Below are 24701 nucleotides of genomic sequence, written 5' to 3'. Positions count from 1 at the left end.
TAAGGTAAACTGAGTGCTCACTTTAAAAATCAACTTGTTCATTTTAGGGACATTCTTAGAGGAAATTGGGCAGGCTATATTGTATGATGTTTTGAAGAAATTTAAGTGATCTAGCATCTGATGGTCAAATTTAATCCTTAGTGTACATGTGCAGGTTGCCAGTGGCCATGGGGCCCTGCCAAGGTGGTGCAGTCTGCTGCCAACTGCTTTCAAAAGAGTGCTCTCTCCTATTGTACTTTCACCTCACTCAAGTTTCCAGATCCCAGTGGGATGGTTGAGCAGCCCTCTGTTGAACCATGTACTTTCTCCCTGACTCAATTGGGACCTTAAGGTGATGGAAATTCAAGAGCATGTCTGAGTGATTTGTTGTTCAGTGAGAAAAATAAAAGCAGCAGTTTTATTGGATCTGCTGTTTTCCTTGTTTCTTGTGTAAGATAATCAGTGGCAAGGAACATTTTCTGTTAGCTTTTTTTTTCCTGCTTTCTGTTCCAGGTCAGTCTTCACTGTTTCCAATGGAAGATGGATTCTTGGATGATGGCCGTGGGGATCAACCTCTTCATAGTGGCCTGGGTTCACCTCACTGCTTCACTCACCAGAATGGAGAAAGAGTAGAACGATATTCTCGCAAGGTGTTTGTGGGCGGATTACCTCCTGACATCGATGAAGGTATATTTAGAAAGAGCCGTTTATAGCATGGTGCCCAGACTGTGGCACATAGTAGGTAATGCATAGGAAATGGTTGCTGTTATTATAATAACAGTCTTATCTGGCTCCAGGTGTTCAGTTGTGATTGCATTGTTCTCTTGTCCTGTCTTCCTAACACAACATGTAAGGTTAGTTCACGGAAGGAAAGGGAGCAGGACTTTGGGAACCCGCTGAAGCAAGTGGCTGGACTAAATCAAAAAGAGTAAACATCACTGGGAAAACCTCTCAAGGATTCTGCTGTGGGCAAACACAGATGCTAACTGCATTTTTGTCTGTGTGTCCTTCCTTGGCCAAGTTCAGTTATTCATTTTCCTATTTTCTACCTTTTATGAGTGCTCTATAAATGTACAGTGAATTGTTTAAAAGTTTAAAATCTTAGAATAAGCCTGAACTTTTGAAAAATATAGCCTGGAGTCGTATCATTTTCTGAGTATTTTTTCACTTGTCAAATACTTACATGCTTTCTGAATGTTATACACTGTTCTTAGGGTTGTTTAAAGTAGTAAACAAGATAGAAAGCCCCTGCTCGCATAGAGTTGACATTCTAGCGGGGGAAGGGGGATAAAAAAATCTGTGAAAATATTAGAGAATAAGTACTGAAAAGAAAACAGGTTGATGTGATGTAGTGAAGTCTCAGAAGGGAGACTTGTGAGATTAGGTGGTTAAAGAAATCCTCTTTGAGGACATGATATTTGAGCTGAGACCTGAATAAGGAGCCAGTCATGCAAAAAGACATAGAGGACTATTGTCCAGAAGTATTTTATTCACCTGTGGGTCTAAGTGACCCTGACACAAATCAAAGTAGCGACCATACAGCAACCGTATATCCTTGCTTGCTCTTTGTTCCTAATCTATTTTGTCTTGGTTTCCTGAATGGAAATGGAAAGAAATGTTATGGAGGATAGAGGAGTTTTCTCTAAAAATCTATAAGGTCTAATAATGAGGTTTAATAACTTCCCATTTAGATTGAGATTAAACTTACTGAGCCACTACATTTTCCTTAAGATGATCAGTCTTTTGGAAGATTGAAACAAAAATGGCTTTAAAACAGCCAAAGACTGAAATAAACACAGGGTTTTTTTGTGTATGTGTGTCTATGATAAAATGTCCTGGAGGAAGCTGTGCTGAAATTTCAGGCCAGACCGGCTCAATCTCCGTTCTGTCGTCAGAAGGCATAGCTTCTGTTCAAAGAGTTCATCCTGGGTTGAACACCTCATCATGATGTTGTTCACTCCAGTAAGCTCCTGGCTGTGACCTTTTCTTTTCTCTAGCTGGAATCGTCACTTTCCTTAGCATTATGGGTTTCTAGGTTTTATGAGCCTTTAGAGGTCAAATCTTTAACACTCCTGAGCCCTGGATGGACTTCAGTGAGGAATTTATATGCTTATATACAGAAAGAGAAGACTGACTTTTATCTGACCTTGCTTGGGATAAGATCCTTCTCTGGCCTAGTTAGTCTGTATCTTTTAGGAAAATTACTAAGCAATCTTAAATGTATCGTTCCTAAAATTCTTAGAGGCACAGGTAAATTTGACCAATTTGGCAAAGGAGGTGGTTTAAACTGAGCAAAATTAATGGGAATTGTGTTAGTCATCTTACTTTATCCTCAAGACCATGTATGTTGATAAGTTGGTAGCAATTCAGGCAGGCAGCCCTTTCTATTAAAATGGGAAATACCTATTCCTGAAGAATAATGTGTTCTGCAGAAATGTGCACTAAGAATCACAGAGTTTATGGGGCAAAAGGGGCTGGAGGCAGATCACTTAGAACCTAATGAAGTTTGTACCAGAAGCACTAACAAAAAGAGAATTAGTACCTTGGAAATAACTTGGACAGTTCAGGCAAGCAGCTCAGTATGGTTAGAGGCTGCCTCGAGGAATATTGAAAATGCACAAAACCAATAGAGCAGAAATGCTGGCTTGCTAGCTTGGAGGCAATGCAGATGAAAGTGGACCTCTGAGCAGATGAGGAATGGAAACTCTCAGGAGATAAGAGCCCTGCAAGGTTGGGGGGACACCTCTCTGACCAGAGAGGCTTGGTTGCTGTGCTTTTTTTATTTTCTTATAATAGAGCTGAGGGGGCTTCTACCTGCACATCACACAAGCTGGGAGCTTTTTCCTTTCCTGCTGAAGGTTATGGTTCTCCCACTATGCTAGCTCATCTTGCTTAGGAAAGGTCATTTGTGAACCAGTATAATGTCTAGGTTACACTGACATCATTCCCCTATTTATCAATCTCACACGAGCTAAACGGTACCGTAGCAACAGGCATCATAGCTGTTCGAACAGACTGTTGTTTCACAATCTGGAGGAGATGAGAACAGTTCTTCCAGACTGAAATTTGAACGTGTTTCTCATCTCTCTTTTCTGTTCCTGCCCTACTCCCAGGTCTTATCTACATATGCTTACCTACTCTCTAGAAGTTCCCTGGAAATTTATTTTCCTATAGTCTACTCATTAGTTCTCCAAATATATAATATAGCATAACCGGTATCATTTACATTAATAGGAAAATATGATCAAGTCTTCCTTGTCCATCCCACGTGCCCTTCCTTTACCTTCTTCATAAGGCTCAGAGATATTGGTGTCCAAGGAAGATGGTTGGTGAGGGGGAAGAGGGTGCCAAGTGGAGGGCGTGTGTAGGTATACACATGGAGGGGCCTGCTCAGAGGCCTTGGCAGCAGTGTGCATGGTGCCCAATAAATGAGGGCAATAAGGGCTAGGGTGCAGAGGTGGAAGGTAGAGGAGACAGCCAGGGCAGCTAGCTGAAAGATGGGTTACGTTGAGCAAGGAAGCCAACATATTGAGGATAATGAGAACTTGGTTTCTCATAGCGAGAAGGGAATTTACAAACATGGGAAGGGGGGAAGGCTAGAGAAAAACATGGGACGTTGGAGTGGACTTGCAATTACCAGTATGAACTCATTTTTATAAAGGTACACCGATACAGAAACAGTTGTAAATATCTGTGTGTATATTCATATATTTCCTAGCTTGGTCCTCTGAGAAGAATTAGAAATAATAAATATCCACTAGCAGTGACTATATGGAATACCCAAATCTCAGTTTCTGAATATCTTTTGTCACTGAAAGGAATGAGGATTTCTTGGGGTGTGGGGGGAGAAACGGCTAATTCTAAGGGTAGGGCAGAGAAAGAACAAGATGAAAGCCTGGAGTATCTTCTTGGGCCAGGAAGTATGGAAGCCCTTGAAGGATGATGGGGGGATAGGCCAAAAGGACATAGGAACCCCCACTGGCCAAATCAGGGACAATTTTGAAGACAGATTGAACATCAAAATAAATGAGGAGAGAATCAGATTACAACCCATTGAATAAAATAGGTCCATACTGATATAAATAAATACATGACTAAATAAATGGGGGAGAAGGGAAAACTCTTCCTTATTGTATAATACTAACTAGTAAATGTAGAAGGATTGATAGAAATAGGTAATCAGCATTTGGCAGTAATCATTGTGGTAGTTGATATAGGTAGGAGTCTTCAGTGGATGCCAAGTCTAATGAGGGAACAGGATATTAATGGATAGCACAATATTCCCCCACAAAATACTAATCAGATTCAAAGGGGAAAATGGTTTCTTTTTGGTGGAGAAACCAGGCAGGTATCAATTTGACTAGCTGAACAAGATTAACATACCTAGTGAAAGGACAGGATGACATAGCATCATTATGGTGGTTTTCCTGTTTGGAATGCATAGGTCATGAAGAAACAGTACCGACCCAGGTTGAGAGCCATCCTGCAGAATGAATGGTCTGTATATTTTAAAGCTACTAAGCATGTAAAAGACAGGAAAGAATGAGGAACTATTGTAAACTGAAAAAGACTGATGACCTGGGACATGACATCTAAGTGTAGCATGGTTCTGGATAGGATTCTGGATCAGAAAGGAAAAAAGAGATATATTGTGATAGTTTAAAATTGGGATGGAGTCTGTTGATTTCCTGATTGGAAGCGGCGTTGTTTGGTGGTACATAAGGGAGTGACCTTGCTTTGAGCAGGTACCAGTAGTTGTGTTTGGGGGTAATAGAGCGTCATGTCAGAAAAAGATGATAGATAGATAGATAGATAGATAGATAGATAGGTGTAGATAGATAGATAGATTCGTGCATAGATAGAAGGGGAAGAGGCGGAAGACAAACGCACAAAATGTTAACAGTAAGGGGAATCCAGATGAAGGAGATGTGGGAGGTCGTGGTGTACTATTCTTGTAAATAGTAGATTGGAAACTTTTTTTCTAAACTATTTCCCAAAAATGAACATAAAAATATTTAAATCTACTTTTTTGGTTTGTTGTTCATTAGATGAGATCACAGCTAGTTTTCGTCGCTTTGGCCCTTTGATTGTGGATTGGCCTCATAAAGCAGAGAGCAAATCATATTTTCCTCCTAAAGGTAATTTTCAATATTCAATGTACATGCATAGTTTATCCTTGTGTTCTTTTTATAAATGTTTACCTTCACTGTACAATTTTTCATTGTTAAACTTACATTTTCCCAAATATGTCTTTAAAATTTGTATTTAGTATGTACTTTCAATTCAGATTTAATTTTACTCTAAAAGAGGTTTCAAGATAATACCAAACTGAACTTTATGTTGATATTATCAGATTTAGGGTGAGATTTAACTTTTAGGGGTTTCTGTTTGTTTTCATTTTTTCCTACACCTTTTCCCTTCCTTAGTTTTGTGCTTCCTTTCCCTCGAAGAATTATTTTAAAAATAGGAAAAATATAAGCCTTTCAAAATTTTTTTTATTAGGCTATGCATTCCTGCTATTTCAAGATGAAAGCTCTGTTCAGGCTCTCATTGATGCATGTATTGAAGAAGATGGAAAACTCTACCTTTGTGTATCAAGTCCCACTATCAAAGACAAGCCAGTAAGTGCAGTCTAGCATGAAAATAGCTTCTCATTTTTGCCTCTATTTGTTAGCTCTGAAAAACTCACAGACATCTTAATGTATCTGTTAATTGACACGTTTTAAGTAGAATCGAAATGAAAAAGTTTTGTTTTTGTCAGGTTCCTAACATTGACATTCTGTATATTTGTGCCCATTATTTTGACATTGAATTTTTGGTTAGTTAAAATATTGGTGAATCTTTCTATTAAAAGACTTCACCTGGAAATGCATTTGGTAGATATAAAGTAGCTGAATTTCCTCTGAATGACAGAACTCAAATCACAAATAGATCTGTCTTTCTCCTCTCTTTGATCAAGATTTTACCCAATACTGTCCTAAACTTTTTGCATATGGTACTCACCAGGTAAAATGAATTATGTATATACATAAATGTACATTGCATATTGTTTCTTTTTGAAGAAGTTTTTCTTTATTATAAAATTTAGTCTTTAGGAATAGTAGCAGCTAGCCTGTTTTGACAAATCTGGCAAACCAACAATCTGGTATCGCTCAGCCAGTACCTAGTGATGGGGTCCAGTTCAGGATGGAGGTGCCAGCGGGCTCAGCTCAAACAGTGATTTGTGGAGCTCCTCTTAGTGTCTTAGGGTTGTCCCAGAATTCTTATGTGGCTAGACTCTATTTGACTTGCTTGTTCCCTGCCAGTCCCTAAATTTAGGTATTTAAATTTGGGACCTTCTGGCCTTGGGACTTAGTTTGGTGTACCTGTTGGGAATACCCCACTATCGACCCCTTAGCCTTTGGTGTGGGCATCGGTAACAGTTTATACACGCAAACAATTGAATTGAGGTACTTGATCCTTGGTTGTTGTAATGGACACACTGAAGTGTTTTATCATAAAAAGCTTACTGCAGATATCATCAATATTTTTATTTTGAAATGCTTTTTGAAACAATGTAACAGATGTGTTAGTATCAGGGGTAGTTTGCATTTCCTGGACATAGGATTGGACACACAGTCCTAGTTCACATAGCACTGAATACTAATCAACATCCAGTACCGTGCTAAATTTAAATTATATGGCTACTGGGGTGCTGCGTAGGAGAGGGGCCCAAATAAGCTGTAAAATAGTTAATTAACTTACAGATAATTAAGGGCATGTTAGTGTTAAGTGATTTGGGTTATAATAGGCAACTAAATTGAACTTTCCACCTTGGTTAGTTTACTCTTAAATGTGAAATGAAAGGTTGGAATATGCTACTTGTAAGTCTTTTCTAGTTTTCCAGTTTTATTGATTTGTAATGACATGGATTATTGCTTTTAAAAGTAAAATACTCTGCACTAATTTTAAACTTCCTTTCTCCATAAATTGTCTGTGTTGAGAATGAGACATTCTGGTTTGCACACTCTCTAGGTACAGATTCGGCCTTGGAATCTCAGTGACAGTGACTTTGTGATGGATGGTTCACAGCCTCTTGACCCACGAAAAACTATATTTGTTGGTGGTGTTCCCCGACCTTTGCGAGCTGGTATGATTAAACAAAGAAACAAACAAACAAAAAACCCTATTTATCCGTTAGCATAAGAAATATACAGATTTTTCAGGATAAATTCTCCATAAGCATTTGAGTTCATGTCTAGGAGTGAGAGTTCTGGAATCCAAGTGTCTGGGCTTGAATTCATGTGCTCTGCTTCCAGTTAACAGCTGAGTAACCCTGCTCAAATTAATTTCTCTAATTCTCAATTTCCTCATCTGTCAAGTGGAGTTATAAGTATGTCCTTTATGGAGAGTTGTTTTGAGGATTAAATGAGATTGTGGATGCCTAGTGCTCAGTGCACGGTCTCGTAATGCCAGTGCTCATCACTCTTATCATCATCTGAGAGACAAAAACCCTTCAGGCATGGGTTAGGTATCGAGGTGTTTGCTGTTTGCTTTCCACGTCCCCATGTACTCGACAGCTGCTTACTGAGCTCTGAAATACAGCAGGGTTCTTAGCAGTGCATTGTGTTTTCAGAGCAGTGCTTACAGAAGAAATTTCATCCCCAACTTCAAGTAACTTGAGGTTTAATAGTATAAGTGAGATAAAGAACATAAAATGAACATGAATGCAGTTTCAAAATTGTAACATTTCATGGAGAAGAAGATGCATTTATTACTTCAAGTTTCTTTTTTTTTTTTATTGATTATTTTTTATTTATTTTTGACCGCGTTGGGTCTTTGTTGCTACGTGCGGGCTTTCTCTAGTTGCAGCGAGGGGGGCTACTCTTCACTGTGGTGCACGGGCTTCTCACTGTGGTGGCTTTTCTTGTTGTGGAGCACGGGCTCTAGGCGCACGGACTTCAGCAGTTGTGGTACGCAGGCTTGGTAGTTGTGGCATGCGGGCTCTAGAGCGCGGGCTCAGTAGTTGTGGTGCACGGGCTTAGTTGCTCCGCGGCATGTGGGATCTTCCAGGACCAGGGCTCGAACCCGTGTCCCCTGCATTGGCAGGCGGATTCTTAACCACTGCGCCACCAGGGAAGCACTACTTCAAGCTTCTATGTGAAAAATTGGCAAATAGCTACACGGTAAGGAAAGGTAAAAAGGATTTTGTTGGAAATATGCTCAAAGGACCCCCAAAGAGCCTGCCAATCAGCTTTCTCGTGTTCAGATGATCATTTATATTAAGCAGTACATCGTTAACTGGTAAATATATGGTGCATCGTGGCGTAGAGCAGATAGACCGGGGTGCCAAGTGCAGCACAATCACTTAACTACCCATGACTTTGCACAGATCAATCATCCTCTCTGTGCCTCAGTTTCCCCAGAAAATGACTACCTACTTCATAGGGTTGTTGTGTAGATTAAAAGTGAACACATGTGAAATACTCAGCAGAGTCCCTGCCCTTAGTTACAGTAGGTTAAAGATGAACACATGTACAACTGGTTATAATAACTAGTTTCATTTTAATAATTATTGTAATGACAGGCAGATGAACTGCTTTTGATGTAAGAGCCAGATGAATTTTCCTGATTTCAAATGTCCCGTTTGCTCCTTCCGTATGTAGTGGAGCTTGCCATGATAATGGACCGGCTGTATGGAGGCGTGTGCTATGCTGGGATTGATACCGACCCTGAGCTGAAATACCCAAAAGGAGCTGGGCGAGTCGCATTCTCTAATCAACAGAGTTACATAGCTGCTATCAGTGCCCGCTTCGTGCAGCTGCAGCATGGAGAGATAGATAAACGGGTAAGTCCTGGACTACATTCTGGCAAGTTCTAGAAATGGCCGTCCAGGTCATCACCAAGCTTGGAGTGGGGAAATTTTATGTGACAGTAAATTGACAGCTGATGGTTATTCCCGTAGGACCCATTAGATGCATGCTCTGGGATACATCTAAGAGTTTCATATGAGTTTCTTCTGTCTCTTAGTTTTCTGAATAGCCTAACCAGAACATTACAGTCACTTTGCTTGAGTCCATTTAATCTTTCCTAAGGTGTCCCCTCCATCCATTCACTTATTCAGTTAGTCATTCAGTGCATATTTACCGAATCCTTTGTACTATGTTATATCAACTATACAAACATGAACACCCTTGAGATCTCCTCACGGTTTTTTTTTTAAACCTGGGATATCAAAAATACCTCAGCAAGCCCTATTTTCCTATGTAACAAATGATTGAGTAAATTCATTTCTAGGACGGCATGTATAAGAAATATTTCATTGTAACAGATTGAGTAGAAGAACTCAGCATCCTTTCATCTGTAACCTGTTTTACTGCCTGAAATTAGGTAGTAGTTCATTAGCATTATTTTCACACTTTATATCCCTCTTTGTTGTGTTTATCCTCTGAATCAAAAGGCTGGGAAAAAACCCTCAAAGTTAACGCTTCTGTTTTTTAATGTACTGTATTTGAGACTGTGTGTTCCAGTATATGTCTTTTTTCTTTGCGTTCACGAATTTCTTATCTTTGTGTTTCATGCATTCAACAAACATTTTAGTGCCTAGGGCAAGAAGTCCCTGTCCTCATGGATTTATGTTCTGGTGGATGGAACTCTATCCTACGCCAGTACTACTCAAAATACGGCTTGTGAACCGACTGCCAGTTGGTAAATGGTTTGTTAGGAGTTAGTGGTGAGATAGGAATTTATACCAGAATGTGGATCTGCTGCATTAATAAGCACAGTGTTTATAGTTCAGTTGAGATTTTTTTCATAGAAAGACCTTCTTGATGAAGAAAGCAGTGTATTGATTTACATTCTGGTGTCAGCTCCTCATTTCATGGCAGACTGGCACTTTCATTAGGGCTGACTTAGGTATCCAACACTCCAAGGCATTGTGCTCAGAACAGTCTTTGTTGATTGACTGTATTGTGCCTTTCTCAGTTCAGTACCGTAGAAACTATCAAGTCACTAGTGGTTTACGCTTACTGCTTATGTTGCATTTCATGTATAGTCCACATCGGTGGCAGCTGAAACTTTCCCATGGTAGTGGTCATCATACTGTGAATATATTAAGGAGAAAGGTATACGTTCTACTGTAAACATGGAGGAGGGGGGCAGGATTAGTTGCAGTATATGTTAACATGCCTCCTTGTTTTTTATTCACACTAAAAAATATGTACATCTGAGTAAACGGACACTCCCACCTCATCGCTTCATTCCATCATCGGTTTCAGAGTTGTAACAAGGTTAGCCATTAGAAATTCAGACGTAATTTGTTTTCCTCTACGATCCAGTTCTTTGACCAGTGTTCCTGCCGTTCTGTAGATGTTATGGAATGGCCTCGGGGCCAGAAGCCTAACCCTCTGATTACGTCTGCTCTTCCTGCCTTCCATATCATTCTTCTCTTTTTGTTCACAGCTAACCTTGTTCAGGATTCCTTGTCAGAAGTGGATGGCACCAGTGGTAGTCATAGCCTGGTAGAAGGGAGTTTCAATCATGAGTCTCTCCAAGACTAAAAATAACCAACTCTTTTCCCACTGGAGAATTAATAGCCAGGTTATTTTTAATGCTTGAGAGGCTCAAATGACATTGGCCTATTGAACGCTGGAACAGACCCAGTTTTACAAATTCACCTCTGACTTTTAGACTGAAGTAAACCGTTCTTCCTGACAAAGAACAAAGCAAGGTTTTAGATTATGAGTACTATGGCTGCATCTTGTTTTCCTGGAGTTCGAGGTTTGTGATTATAACCCAAGATGTGTACACTGTAAATAGAAACCATGACCCAAACCTTATTACAGCTCAGAGGCTTGTGATGCAGAAGTCAGGCAGCTTCCCTCTGATTTGTGCATTGAAGTGCTATTTTGTGGCACTGGGAATCTCTCAGTTGGTCTTGTGTAAATTATAATTCCACATATGACAAGAATCCAGATCCGCTAATTAAAGTGACGGTTTGTGTCTATGAAAACTCTCCTGTGGGTTTAACCTCATAATGTTCTTAAACGTTAAGTTGGCTTCACTCTTAACTTTCTGCTGGGATCTTGCTTTTCATTTGAAAACTTTATTTAATAAGACAAAAATGTAAAACAATGGGCATCAAAGCCTTACCAGTTTCTTAAACGATGATAGCTAATTTCAGTAGAAGAAGTATTGACCCTTCCTTTGGGGTACCGTGGCACAGACTCATTCAGACAGTGGATGGAAATGTACATACACGGTATAAGAGTTGCCTGGTCCATTCACTGAGAAGTGTAAACACCCTTGTTTTATTTTTGATTGCAGGTGGAAGTTAAGCCATATGTCTTGGACGATCAGCTGTGTGATGAATGTCAGGGGGCCCGTTGTGGGGGAAAATTTGCTCCATTTTTCTGTGCTAATGTTACCTGTCTGCAGTATTACTGTGAATATTGCTGGGCTGCTATTCATTCTCGCGCTGGCAGGGAATTCCACAAGCCCCTGGTGAAGGAAGGCGGTGACCGTCCTCGACATATTTCATTCCGCTGGAACTAAAGGATAACTACAGTGCTCATTTTCAGGCCTCAGAATAAGTGCACTCTTCTGTTAATTCTGCCCCTCCCTCAACCTCTTCATGCTGGCATGTCCTTTTGTGCAGTCTGTAACTTAACAATAAGTCTAGTGGAAAGAATGACCTATAATATAGGCGTTTTGTAGATTCTCGTGTCACTGAAAACAGTATGTATGAACTCCTTTTTCGTATTGCCATCATGTTGCATGGAAGTTTCATTCTCTTGTTTTGCTGGAGACCAAGAGGATCCAAACTTCCCGCAACATTTTCTTAGAGGAGAGAGAGAAATATTAAAAGAGAAATGAAACAATAGAGTATTTTGGGTTTTTAATTAAATTATTGTTAATAATGTAACAGATAAGAATACTTTTATTAAAATAACCACATAACAATAACACTATCAATCTCTCCTGACGCGGGGTTTCCCCCAGGGAAGTGCTTTTGCCTTTCTCTTTCTTTTCTTTCATATTTTTTGCCTCTCTCTTTGTTTCCGTCCCCTTTTTATTCTTTTAACAGCAATGGAAGAAGTTAACAATTATTAACAGGAGAGAGCGTGTTAAAGCAAACACAAATGCATGAGCAAGATTGAAGCAGCCTTATAACTAATTTTAAGGGTTTAGAGGCGGAATGTGATTTCATTATGCCGCAAAGTTACTACCGCATCAGAAAAAAAAAAAAATAGTAAAGTAGGCAGAGCTAGGTTTATTTTCTTTTAAACAGGTTTTTAAATTTAGAATATAAAAATTGGGTACATTTACTTCTGAGGGGAGTGCACTTATTTATTTTTAAACTTTTACTTATCTGGTCACAGCCCCAGGAAACCTACCAAAGCTAGAGTTAATGACAACTGGTGGGAAAACTAGCATTTCCTCTCCTAAAGAACAAATATATAAATTTTATTTTTGATGTTATATATAAACTCTATATCCTAATTTACTAACACTCATCAGGTGTCAGCCTTTGCTCTCCATTTTGACGTTAAAAAAAAAACAAACAGATCTAGAGATACCTCAAGGATATCATTTTTGATTTTGTGTTAGACTACCGTGTGTAGCCAAAACTGGAAGACAAAACCAATATTCAAATTGGCTGCTGATTGGCTTACTTTTAGATTTAAAGTTACTTTGGGTATCCTGTAATTTAGTTGTAACATAGAAAATGAAAAAAAAAAGTTTAAAAAACGTTAAGTAGTTGCAAAGTGTTTTTGCACTGTTGAACTAAGTAACTGTGTAAATCTGTGCAAAGGTACGTATGTTTATCTTACTCTTCCTATAAAATAAAATAACATTACAGTTTCAGAACTTAGCATGGGACATAGTCAGTGTTTGAAGTGCCAACTTCATCAAGTAATGCATGCTTTATTATAAATAAAACTAGCTTTTGAAAGGCGTTATGATGTGTTGAACAGTATGCTTCAGGGGTAAATTGAAAATAGTCTCTTGAAGCCCTGGTCATGGAAGTAACTTTTATTTTTATGGACATTCTCTTACGAAATGCCCTATCCACCATGAAAAGGATTATCATCAGTGTGCAAAACATTAAAAAACAAAAAAAATCTGATGGCAATCTTGCTAGTTGTGCTACCTAACAGTACCATCTTGGATCCTTCAAAACCAAAGACTTGCCCCAGGAGTGCGGTGGAACCACCTGGCTGATGACCCCTACTGATCTGGAAAAGCAGTCCTTTATTTTTCATCCAGGCTTTAATGAACTATATACCTGTTAAGTTCCAAAGGTCAAAATGGAGGCATTTGCTGTCTATTAGATACAGAAAGGGAGCTGCTTTTAAAGAATCCCCTGCAAATATTGAAAGCGGTCATGTGAACGGAGGGTGCTCTTGCGTAGCTGGTCAGGGACTTTTTTTTCTTTTCTCCTGAACGACATAATTCTAATTGGAATGTTCATTTGCCTCTTTTTATTCTTTTCAGTGCTTGTAGGTGGCTTGGGGTGTGCTATCGTGCTGTTCCTACTCAGTAAACAGGTGTGATGAGCTAACAAGAAATAAGAACTCGCTTTGAATAATAATGTTTCCCTTTGTACATGACCTGCTGAATTTCGGTACAGTGTTTTTGTAGCTAACTTATTTTGTCATGCACATAATGTATATTTGTTACGCACTACTTTTGTATATCTTGTTTTTCCAACAGTGAACATTTTTAGGCACACTTTTCACTGACGGGATATCTCTTTATGCAATACCTCAATTTTTCATATTGCAAAGAGTAGCTTTTTGTACTTTTATTACTGAGAGATCTTCATATACTTCATTTTTTAATATAAATAATTTTAATAAATTTTATTTTCTTATATTCTGCTTTTTATACATTTCAGTGCTCTGCATACATTTTAAATTATGAATGTTCTGCACTGGCAATGCTATTTTAGAGTCTGCAGAGAAGAGAAAGCATGTTGCTTAAACATCCTTCCCCAGCACCAGCTATTGGTGCACCTATAATTTAAGAAATAGTCTATGTAAAGTCACAAATTAATGAAAAAAAATTCGCATGAAAATGACAGATAACACTGTAGTTCCTTAAAAAAAAAAACTAAATGCATAAGCATAGGGTAGAAATTTACAATAACAAAATTGTCTACAGCTTCTTACTAAGTTTTTAAAATTATTCATAACGCAGACATTTTTGGTGAATGTTTAGCCATTTTTAATATTAATAAATTGGTGTTAAGTGTTTGATTCAGAGATGTCTGCTCTTTTAAATTATATATAAAGAAAAAAAAAATAGCCTGCCGTGGGACAGGTGCGTAATGTTAGTATGCATGACTAATGTAAGAAATTGTTACTCTACTAAGATTTACTTGTGATTGTGTGACAAGCGTGTTTACAGATTATTTGGTTACACTTCAATTTACAGGGCATAAACAATTATTATCTATTACTCTGGACTTTATCGATTACGTGTCCTTCAGATTACATGGGATTGTAGTTGGGAGTTACCATGTAACTCAAAACATAATTAACATGTAATTAGTTTACAGATTTTAGGGTATCACTTCAATGTACCAAGCATGTAGTTCTAGCGCACTAGCATGGCACCAGCCATGTACTTACAATGTAGTTACAGAGTAATTACATGGTTATTTTTGCAATGTAAAATAAAGTGTTTCTGATTATTTTCTATGTAAAGGAACCCTCTCCCTTCCCCTTCTGGTCCCCAAGCTTCGGTAAAATATATATACTTCTCCATACACAGACCTCTGCAGAATGCAAAATAAAACTTGCAGTGAATGAATTTAGCATTTTATGAGAGTGCTGTTGGAAAGACTTGATAATTCACCCTTTTTGTTTTGAAGAGTTGAATCTTCTGTTAAAAGGTGATTTAAAACTTGAATGTGATGAATTGTGGCAAGTTAACTTCAAGTTATGTGCAATACTTATTTCAAACTTTTGAAAGATCTTTGCAGTGTAATTCTTTGTTTTTAATTACAGACATTTAAAAATGTCATTTTCTACTGTTAAGAGTAATCCTCTTTCTTGCTGGTGTTTCTAAAGAAAAGAATCAGAACTCAATCTTTCTACTAATGTAAATTTGAGATTATTTTTAAAAATGGAATAAAAGAGGTTTTGGTCATTTGCTTTATTTTATTATCTTATTTTAAAGCTACTGTGATTGATAGCATTGTAAGAATTGGGACAATATTGTATTCAACTGTTTTATTTTTTATATTTTTAAAATTTAAAGTATAATTAGTTTTTATAATTTTCATCAGATTTTTGTTATATTTTTTGGAAGTGAAACTTTTAGCAAGTGGGTGTCTAGTTTTTACTAATCCCTAATTTTTTTTTCCAGTGTATTGCTCATATTATCAGAAGGAAAAGTTATTTAAGTATGTCAGTTAATTGTACTACTTGGCTGAATTTCCATATAGTTTTTACTGTGTATGGGGAGGTTGTAGTATTTATTATAGCATTTTAAATAAGGGTAATTCATTTTTTATTAAAGTCATTTTCACGTTAAGTTCCTATTTTTGTATGTTCTACTCTTAAGTTATATAACACAGTTCCTTTTTTAAAAGAGTTCATTTGTTGAAGTGCTAGTGGAAAATTAATGTTATTAAATAGTTTGCAAATGACTATTTATACCAGTATGCATATAATTTTTAAATATTTGTAATGTGAGATGTTGAATGAATAAAACTTTTAACTCAGCTTTCTTTTAATATACTTATTTATTTTCAACGTAAGTAGATTACGCTTCCGTGGTTGGGGATATAACATTTAAAAATATGAGGAATGTACTCTTTGGCCAAAGCAGAAGAAACTGAAATGAAAAGATGTCCGCTCATATAAGTACTCCTGGCAAGTGTGCCTTGCTTATGTAAACCCATAAATGTCTGTGGTGGTCGTCTTTGGCCTGCACTGTTAGTTCACACGCTGCCCTGCAGAGGTCTTTTCATTTGTAGCCTTCAGCATGTGTGTGAGGCCTAAGCCCAGGATCCGAGCGTTCAGTCATCTGCTTTAAGGCCGAATGTCCAACGAAAGTAAGGGAACACATGTTTACTTAATAGGGAAGGTCAGTGTTTGAGAGGTTTAGTTTTGGGTCTTTGTCGGTGAAGAACCTTGATTTCTGGCCACTCTAACAAGAGGATCTGGGTTGTTAACAAGTCTCTCCGGAATTTTAACCACCCAGTTCCTCCCTAGATCCTGACATCACAGGATGTGGCCTCTGGGATTAAAATCAGTAGAGCATGTGAATGGAAAGTATTATCTTTGGGTTGGTCCATAAATCCTGTGGACTACTGAATACTGTGATGTGTTAGTCATTTGTATTTTAGAGTGCATTTCCAAGCTTTTAAGGGTTCATTATAGCATAAAACATAACACTGAATATATCCTGATTTGTCGAATTTAATTTCTGCTGTTTCTTACCTTGGGTATTGTATTCCTAAGACTAGAAGAAGGAGTTCTTGTCCTGAGGCAAACGGACTCTGGAGGTCTTTTTGCTTCTAAGTTGTCTAAATATTCCCAATATACAACTCTTCCAACGGGTAGGGGTTTCTGAGAGTTTAGGCTGAGCCAGCAGTGCATAGGACCCCCCGGGAGTACTAGGTCACAGAAGCTTTGGCTGGCAGTAGCCAAAACTTAAGTTCAGAGTTCAGTGAAGGGCCCCTGAGAAAGCCCCAAGGACGTAGGAGATGTGGGTGACATTTGGTTGCCACCTCTGCTGTATCCCTGGGCATGCTGGCATGGTTTCAGCACTATAGGAGGAGGGGGGGGGTGGAAACAACACGAGTAGATTTAGTTTCTTTATTTGAGGAAATATTTATTTTAGGCAAGTGATATATCAACTATAAGTGATGTAACAATGGTATCTTGAAATAATATGTAGGTGTAGTACTTCTGGTGTCTTAAGTCATGGAATGGTGAATCTGGAAAGGTGGTGTGAGGTTATAAGGGCTGCATTTTCTTATTTTATTCACTGGTAGCTTACCTAAACCCACCCAACAAGGAAAGCTCTTTACTCCATTCTTAACGGTCCTTAACAATGAAGTTATTTCATAACTTCTTTTGGTAATGGGTTTGTATTCATACACAGTTCAGAAGGAAAATAAGTTTTTTTTTTTTTTTTTAAGTTTGAGAAATACTTAAAGTCAGAGAAAGAAAGTCCTTGGGAAAATAAGTTCCTGATCTTAAAAATTAAGGAACATTGAAGGTGTCAATGAAGTGAGTCAAACACATTGAAAGGGTCATTATTTTTCTGAAGTACGTAATGACAGAATAATAAACAAGAAACTCTTAATATTTGTTTCCCAGATTCTCATCTTCAGAGCATTAAGATAGTCCTTACCACGAGAAAAGGACAAAAAAAATAAAAAGTTCTGTCATTAAATTAGCATTGAAAATAAAGCATCCTGTTTCTTGGAAAATAGGCAATTGACTTATTAAGGCTTTGAGAAGTTCTACAGTGAAGAAACCTATTTGCTTTGTTTCAAGCATTTTCCCCCTGAGCTGCTTTGACCGTAGACTCTGTTTCCAGGTAATGCAGGATCCCATGGCACATACTTTGGGTGCACTGCTCTACTTGGTAGTATGTTTGCTGACGTCAGCCTTAGAACCCCACTTTGGACTGTATTCTGCAAGGGCTCCTGTTCCTGCCCCGCCTGAGTCATATCCTTGGCTGTTGCCATGGTCTGCATTGAACTTGGGTTCGACATACTCGCCTAGCCTCTGACCCCTGTCCCATTTCCAGTTCACCTCCTTTCTTCCCTCTTCCCTCTGATCCCACCCCAGGAGAAAAAGAGGAGTTTACTCTGCAGCAGGAACTTATCACCTTGCAATGCTATTTTGATTATGCTCCTCGCTGACTCTGATCGGCCCTTATTGCTCACGAGTGCCACAAATACCACGTCACCCAGGCAACCTGTACTCTGAATCTGTGGTGCACCGTCTACCTTTCTGATAGCGCATATCATCATTTCCCTCCATCAGAAATTTCCTTTGCCAACCTCCCCCAGCACACACCCCACACCCCATGCTCTGAGAATAGGGACCACAGGCTTCAAATACACTTAAGAATTCAGAAAACGAATATTTCTACCCTACTATGAGCCCCTTATCTAGCAGTACCCATTCGGTCTCTTTTATTAGAGAACGTTTTGTTTTGGCTTGCCTGAGTCTTGGTGGTGTATCTTTCTGAGTCTTGTTGGAATCTTTTTCTAGTCAAATTGGGTGTCATTGTTTTGTCTGACTGTGATTCACTGTGGTGACCAGGGTTGGCAAAGTACAGTTTGTTTCAAGGAAATTAAAAATGAACAGCAGCGTCAAAATCCAACGTGTGCCCAAACCCGCAGTGTTTGCTGTTGCGGATAATGTGATTAAACGTCGGTAAAAACCTGCTTGTGGGTAAGTGGGAGGCGGAGGGTGGTGAATCAGTGAATACAATGGCAGAAGCTCAGCCTGCACTTTCTTCACCTTTTCACTGCAGTTCTATTTCAGTAAGCAGGGCTTTGACACCATCAAAATGTCACTGCGATCAAAGCAGATGCCACCATTTTAAAAGAGACTATTTTCAACGCTTCTCTGACCCTACTCCCAACACCAAAAGAGAGAAGAACCAAACATAGCCAGGAAGGATCCCCACTAAACACAAGAGGGCATTTAAAACTTGTTAGCAGGAAGGGAACTGGCAGTAACATAAGTCTATGAAACCGTAAAAGGTTTTAGACAGAATCCAGGAAGGACCTGAGCCTTCTTGTTTGAACGAATGGAGGCATAATTCACTTCTCATATTGGAGGGAAAAGACAAGTGGCCCCTTGCGTGTTGAACTGTGTGGGGTTGGGGAGGGGATGTGGAATGGCTTCATGACCGTGAGGATGATCGATGGTTTGGTTCTGGAAGAGGAAGCTAGTGACTGCTGATTGACTGTGGTGCATCAGGCACTTACGTACTTTGGCAGGTTAACCCCCATCCCCCCCCTCCCGCCGTGAGGCACTGAACAGAATACAGAACTGTGTCCTGTCCCAGAGCAGTTGGGTGACCTGGAAGCTTACACAGCTAGTATGTGGTGAAGCCTGGACTCCAATCCCCACCTGCCACATCCCTTCTTCCTCTATAAACCTCACTGCCCCTGGAATAGCAATGGACGGGATTTTTTTTTTTTTTAAGTTAGGTTTGTTTTCAAAACAAAAAATGTCATTCCTAAACCTAATCCAGGTGCAACCTCTCGTATTTGAAAGTATAGAGAGGGGGTGATGAAGCAGTTCACTAGAGAGAAGGTGAGTTTTGATTGGAGTCCACACATGAGGTCACTTGCTCCCCCAAGAACTGGTTCTTGGTTAAAGGACTTTGCTCAAGGTCACATAGGTGGGTAGGGGAGGCCAGGTAAGGAGGCCAAAGCTCTTCCATCTGTGAGGCCAAAGGGGGCTCCTGTTTACCTCTACAATTCTTGTCTGCCCCACTGGCCTCCCTTAAATGTGTGTATGTGGTTCAGCAGCCAGACTGGGGTGTACGTTTCCAGGAGTAGGGGCAAGGGAGTTGAAATGTCATTTCTATCCACTTCAAGGGACTACAGCCTCCTGAGCGCATATCCTTTCTCTTTGACTCCACCACCAGGAAAAGACACGTATCAGTTTGGGGGGGCAGGAAACAAGGAAAAAGGAAGGGTCTTTTCTCTAGTACTGTGAACCCCCAGATCCCAGAAACACAAGCAGCTCTGGGAGTGAGAATAATAATCATGATAACGATAATATCTACTAGCATTGATGGAGTGCTCACCAGGTGCAGGCATCGTGCCCCTCTGCCTCTGCCCACAGTCCTATGAGGCAGGTACTGTTAGCATGCTCCTTTTAAACATGGTCAAGATTTAGAAAGGTTAGCCAGTTTTCAAAATCAGGGTTCACACCTAGGTGCTGTTTCTCCTCACCCCTTGTAAGTTTCCAACAGGAAAGAAATTTTCGTAAAATTTTGTTCCCCGTCCTGCATTGACTAAGAAATCACCAAGACGTTATACCGAAAGGATACATACCATTTTAGAAACCCATCAAAAAATTATTTTCCTTTATTTTGTTTGACAAGGATGTCTTTAACGATGAGGTGATGGCTATTCTTTGTGGTTGTTATGTTGTCCGCTAAGTTGTCGGGTGACGAGGAAGTGGTCCAACTAATCATCATCACGTGGGGGCCAAGGAAGGATCTCTAGTTAGCTGGATGGATGGATGGGCAGACGGTTGGATGAACGGATGGAGAATGGATGGTTACGTGGATAGGTAGGTAGGTAAGTAGGCAGACAGACAAGACAGATAGATACAGATAAGGTATACATGTATACAGCTATACATCAGATTTTCTTTGAGATTCAAGGAAAATCCCACCAAAGAGAAAGGGTTTTACTTCCTTCTGTAGAACTATAATTGAGCAACACGTTCTATATAGAAATCAAGCCTCCTCATGAATCTCATCCTTTGAGACTCTGCACCATCTCTGTAATCAGAACAAAAATAGTCCTGAAAATGCAAAGGAGCGGGGGAGAGGCTTTCTTACTGGTGTGCCCTGTTGAATTTCAGAACAGCACTTGAATATTTTGCTTCTGGGCTGAGATGTCAGAATCGTTAAAATAGATTTCTACAGAGAATTTATGTTCCTGATTTTTATATATATGTAGGAAGAAAGAAGAAGTGTTTGCCATTTTTAGAGCACCGGAGCTCTGGAATGTAGAGCTTTGATCATTGCTGCAGCCTGAACAGCTGTTCCTGAACAGATGTGACACTGTGGAGCCTGGAAGAACCAACTTAGAATCTGGAACATAGATTTGCAGCACGATGGTTCTTCTGAGGGAGATACTAAGGCCATAGCCAAACACAGTCATCAGTAACTTCCTTTTTATTTGCCACCCAAAGAATTCAAATCAAGGACCAAATGCAAAATTCTAAAATTGGAAGGGATGCAAGTGGGGACTCAGATTTAGTGCCCTAAAGAGTCCGACTTAAATCAGGATCAGCAGCCCTCCTCGAGGGGTGTCAGAAGGTGGCGGGGAGGAGGGTAGGTGAAGGGGGGCGTGGAGGGAATGGGAAGGATGGGAGGAGAAGGGCAGTGGAATGCAACTGTCAGGTGCAATTTAGTGTCCAGAAGCCACTGGCACCTCCCTCCACCCCCACACACCCCATAACCAGGACACAGCGTCCCACGCTCCTGATCGCAATCTCATCTCTCTCTCTCCCGGGGCGAGGCGATTTTGTAGTGACGCTGTAGTCCCCCATAAAGGGGAGAAATTGGAATCTTTTTTGGCTTTCCTTATACTTGTTTTATATCATGATAGTTTCTTTTCTGAATTACATATGAAGAGTGGAGCTCCATAATTCTCGGAAGTTGGGTTCCAGCCATGTCTTTTTTTGATAGGAGTTAGTGCGTGTTATCACAGAGTAAGTACTCAATATGTTTACCTGTAATTAGTAGCATCATAATAACACTTGTTGTGCTATTATTATTATCTACACCCTTACAAATTGCCAGTCCCTGTACTAGGTGGTGGTGGGGGGGGCAGGAGTGGGCGGCAGGGTCACTGGCAGCAGGTGGAACCCTCTGATGCTGCTTTCCCACCTCCTGCTTATTCTCACGGTTCAACCAGATCCACCCCGGCAGAGTTGCTATGGTGACGGAGAAAGCAGAGACTCCAGGCCCAGTGCGTCCACTGCTGCTGTGCTCAGTTCCTGCTATTTTCCTTCCCATCTTAGGAACAGGGATCCTCCCATGGGGCGACCACACTCTACAGCAGAGGGGCTGAGTCTGTGCTACCAACATGAGCATGAACTCCAAGGGGCTATGTCTTGGGACCCTGGTTGTCTGGAATCTTTCTCTTTAGGGAAAGAAACAGGAAAAGAGGAGTGGGAGCTGGAAAGTAGACCTTGGGTCTCTCAGCTGACAGCTCCATTATACTGCTTTTGAGAAAATACGATTTTCATTTCCTCGATTATTTCCCCTTTGCCCTAATGAATGGCAAACTGTAGGCAAAGTGACCCAGGCACAGAATGGGATCGTAGAGACCACAGGGGTTTTGAAGTCAGGCAAAGCTGGGCTCAACCCCCAAAGACAGTAACCACCAGGGTTAAGGACGTGGCTCTGGGGTGAGACGCCCAGGATTTCTGTCTCTCTGCCACCGCTGGCTGAGTGACGTTGGCCACAGTAGGTAACCTCTGAGTATCTGTGGTCTCATTCATCAGAAGGGACAAATAATAATACCTCCATCGGGTTGAGGAGAGGATTAAATGAGGCAGTCATACACACACACACACACACACACACACACACACCCCAACTATAAACATTAGAGACTCTCATTATCGTCACCATTATTGCCCCAGATCTGGCCATTACTGGCAGCAACTACCTCGGCAAAGTCCCTTCCCCTCTGCGATATCACACCCTACCCCACCCATCTCTGTACGGAGGGGATGGTGAGGATCAAGTGATGTGAACGCCCAGTGCCCCTCGGGCTGCAGCAGCGCCTCCTGGCGGCCCCTCCCCGCTGCCACACTCACCCTGCTGCAATTCTCCCCCTGCAGCTAGAGTGGAACAGAAATCTGGCTTTGCCAGGCTTTGCTAAAACCCTCCAACAGCTTCCCTTGGCCCTGGAGATAAAATCCGCACCCTTCCCCAGGACCGGGCGCCTAGCGTGATCTAGCCCCGGCTCCCACCTCAACCTCCTCTCCTTTTTCTCTCCGTCTCCATCATGCCCAGCCACACAGAGGACTCACCTCTCCTTCTTCGAACGCAAGCCCCCTTTCCTCGGGCAGGGTGTTCGCGCTCGTTTTTTCCCTCCTGTGAGAAAGTATCCACCTGCCCTGCTCTGCCTTCTCCCGCGCTTCAACTCAACCCAGAACAGACCAGTCTCCTCATTCACCCTTTGGGACTTGGATTAAACATCACCTCTGAGAGAACTTCCTGAATCACCCTTTCTAAAGATTCCCCCCGCCCCGACTCACCGTCATCCCACTTGATTTGTTATCACAAGCGCTCCTTCTGAGTAGCATTTATTACACTAATTATCACGCTACGTAATTTGTGTACCTGCGTTTTTGGGTAGGGGAAACAAATGCTGTCTTAATCATATTGTGTCCTTAGAACTTGTCACGCGCCTTGCACATCATAAGTGCTTAATAAATGTTTGCTGAGTGGGTGACGCACAGGATCCTGACGTTAGTTCTCTTTCCCAGGCCGGCTCTCAAAACTGCCACTAAGAGGATGGCTGTGCTGCAATGGGGCCCCAAGCCTAAGGTATTTCCCAAGCAAAATAGAGATCAGAATGCTCGATAAAGGCAGCTCAGAGTCCTCAAATGCTAATGGGCGCCAAGTTCACCTGGGGATATTGCTCAAATGTGGGTTCTGGTTCAGCCTCCCTGGAAGCCTGAGACTCTGCGCTTCTAACAAGCTTCTCAGACCACGCTGGAGGCTGGAGAAAGAAGCAAGTCCCTGTGGAAGCCTTGGAGTAACAAGGACAGGGGTAGTGTGGGTGCTGAGAGAAGAGAGTCTGGCTGGGTTATGGATGCAGCTTGTGGACTGGAGACTGGGGGACCCAGGCCCCCGGGTGGAGGTAGGGGGAGGAGCAAAGAGCTGGTCTCTCCTGAGGCTAGAACAGACCAGCCAGATACAGCGAGAGGCTGGGAGCTGCTATGTCTTAGAATTTGCCTTAGTCCCAGAGAAAGAATTCTGTCCAGGAGTTTGCTCGTTCATTTATTCATTCATTTCGTCAACAAATATTTGCACATTACTCTGAGGACACTGTGGGGATGTGACACATAAAGTCTCTGTCCTCTTGGCATTTACATTCTGGGGACAAAGACGTGGATTTGAGCCCTAAGCTGTGTGTGTGTGTGTGTGTGTGTGTGTGTGTGTGTGTGTGTGTGTGTGTGTGTGTGTGTGTGTGTGTGTGTCTATGTGATTTTGGTGAGTCATTTCAGTAATCTGAGCCCTAGTGAAATGTGATGCCCACACCCAGCATTGGGAGTTGTTGGGTGGATCTCAGGAGATAATGCCTTACAAAGATAGGGTTTTATAATTATTCACAGAACCACTAATCTGAATTTTGAACTTGCTCTCTGTTAGCCAAAGGTGGCAATCTGCAAAGGAGAATCGTATCAAGGAGCTTTCTTACTCATTCAATCATTCATCTAAGTGTTTGCCCTGTTTTGCCCTGTTCTATACTCTGGCAATATTATGGGGGCAAAGCCACGAAAGTCCCTATCTTGTTGGCATTTATATTCAGAAGAGGAAATCAGACAATCGCCAAGTAAGCACATATATAAACAAGAAAATGTTATTACTGTTAGTGTTATGAGAAAAACGAAACTGGATAATATGGTGGAGACTGGGAAGGGGCTACTTGAACTGGGGAGATTAGAGAAGGCATCTCTGACAGGTGAGATTTAAGCTGAGATCTGAATAATACGAGAAAAACTAGCCATGCCAAAATCTGAGGGAAAAGTATTCTGGGCAAGGGAACAGCATATGAAAAGGTCCTGAGGCAAGACTGAGCTTGATATATCAAGGCTGTGACAAGACGGAGGGGTCATGAGATAAGCTCAGAGAGGTCAAGGGGCCAGATAAGGCAGGGCCTTGCTAGCCAGGGTAAAAACTTTGAATTTTATTTTAAATTAGATGGAGAGCCACTGAAGAGCAGCTGCAGCAGAGGGACGGGAAGTGATCAGTGATCACTCTGGCAGTTG

General features: G+C 40.8%; 1 protein-coding gene across 2 annotated transcripts in view; it reads left to right on the top strand.

Moving 5' to 3' along the window:
* Window positions 1-15692, top strand: part of CPEB4 (cytoplasmic polyadenylation element binding protein 4) — a 63915-nt gene extending 48223 nt beyond the window's left edge. For both annotated transcript variants that reach the window (XM_024753343.1, XM_024753342.1), the window contains 6 exons: window positions 493-666; window positions 5028-5117; window positions 5482-5600; window positions 6994-7108; window positions 8625-8806; window positions 11284-15692. In XM_024753343.1, coding sequence (XP_024609111.1) covers window positions 493-666; window positions 5028-5117; window positions 5482-5600; window positions 6994-7108; window positions 8625-8806; window positions 11284-11511 — 908 coding nt within the window. In that variant the 3' untranslated portion in view covers window positions 11512-15692. The remainder of the gene's footprint in view (window positions 1-492; window positions 667-5027; window positions 5118-5481; window positions 5601-6993; window positions 7109-8624; window positions 8807-11283) is intronic.
* The last annotated feature ends 9009 nt before the right edge of the window (window positions 15693-24701 follow it).

Source organism: Neophocaena asiaeorientalis, unplaced genomic scaffold, assembly GCF_003031525.2.
Source record: "Neophocaena asiaeorientalis asiaeorientalis breed wild unplaced genomic scaffold, Neophocaena_asiaeorientalis_V1.1 scaffold268, whole genome shotgun sequence".
NCBI lineage: Eukaryota > Metazoa > Chordata > Mammalia > Artiodactyla > Phocoenidae > Neophocaena > Neophocaena asiaeorientalis.
The sequence above is the reverse complement of the archived record's forward strand: the minus strand, read 5'-3'. Positions and strand labels throughout refer to the sequence as shown.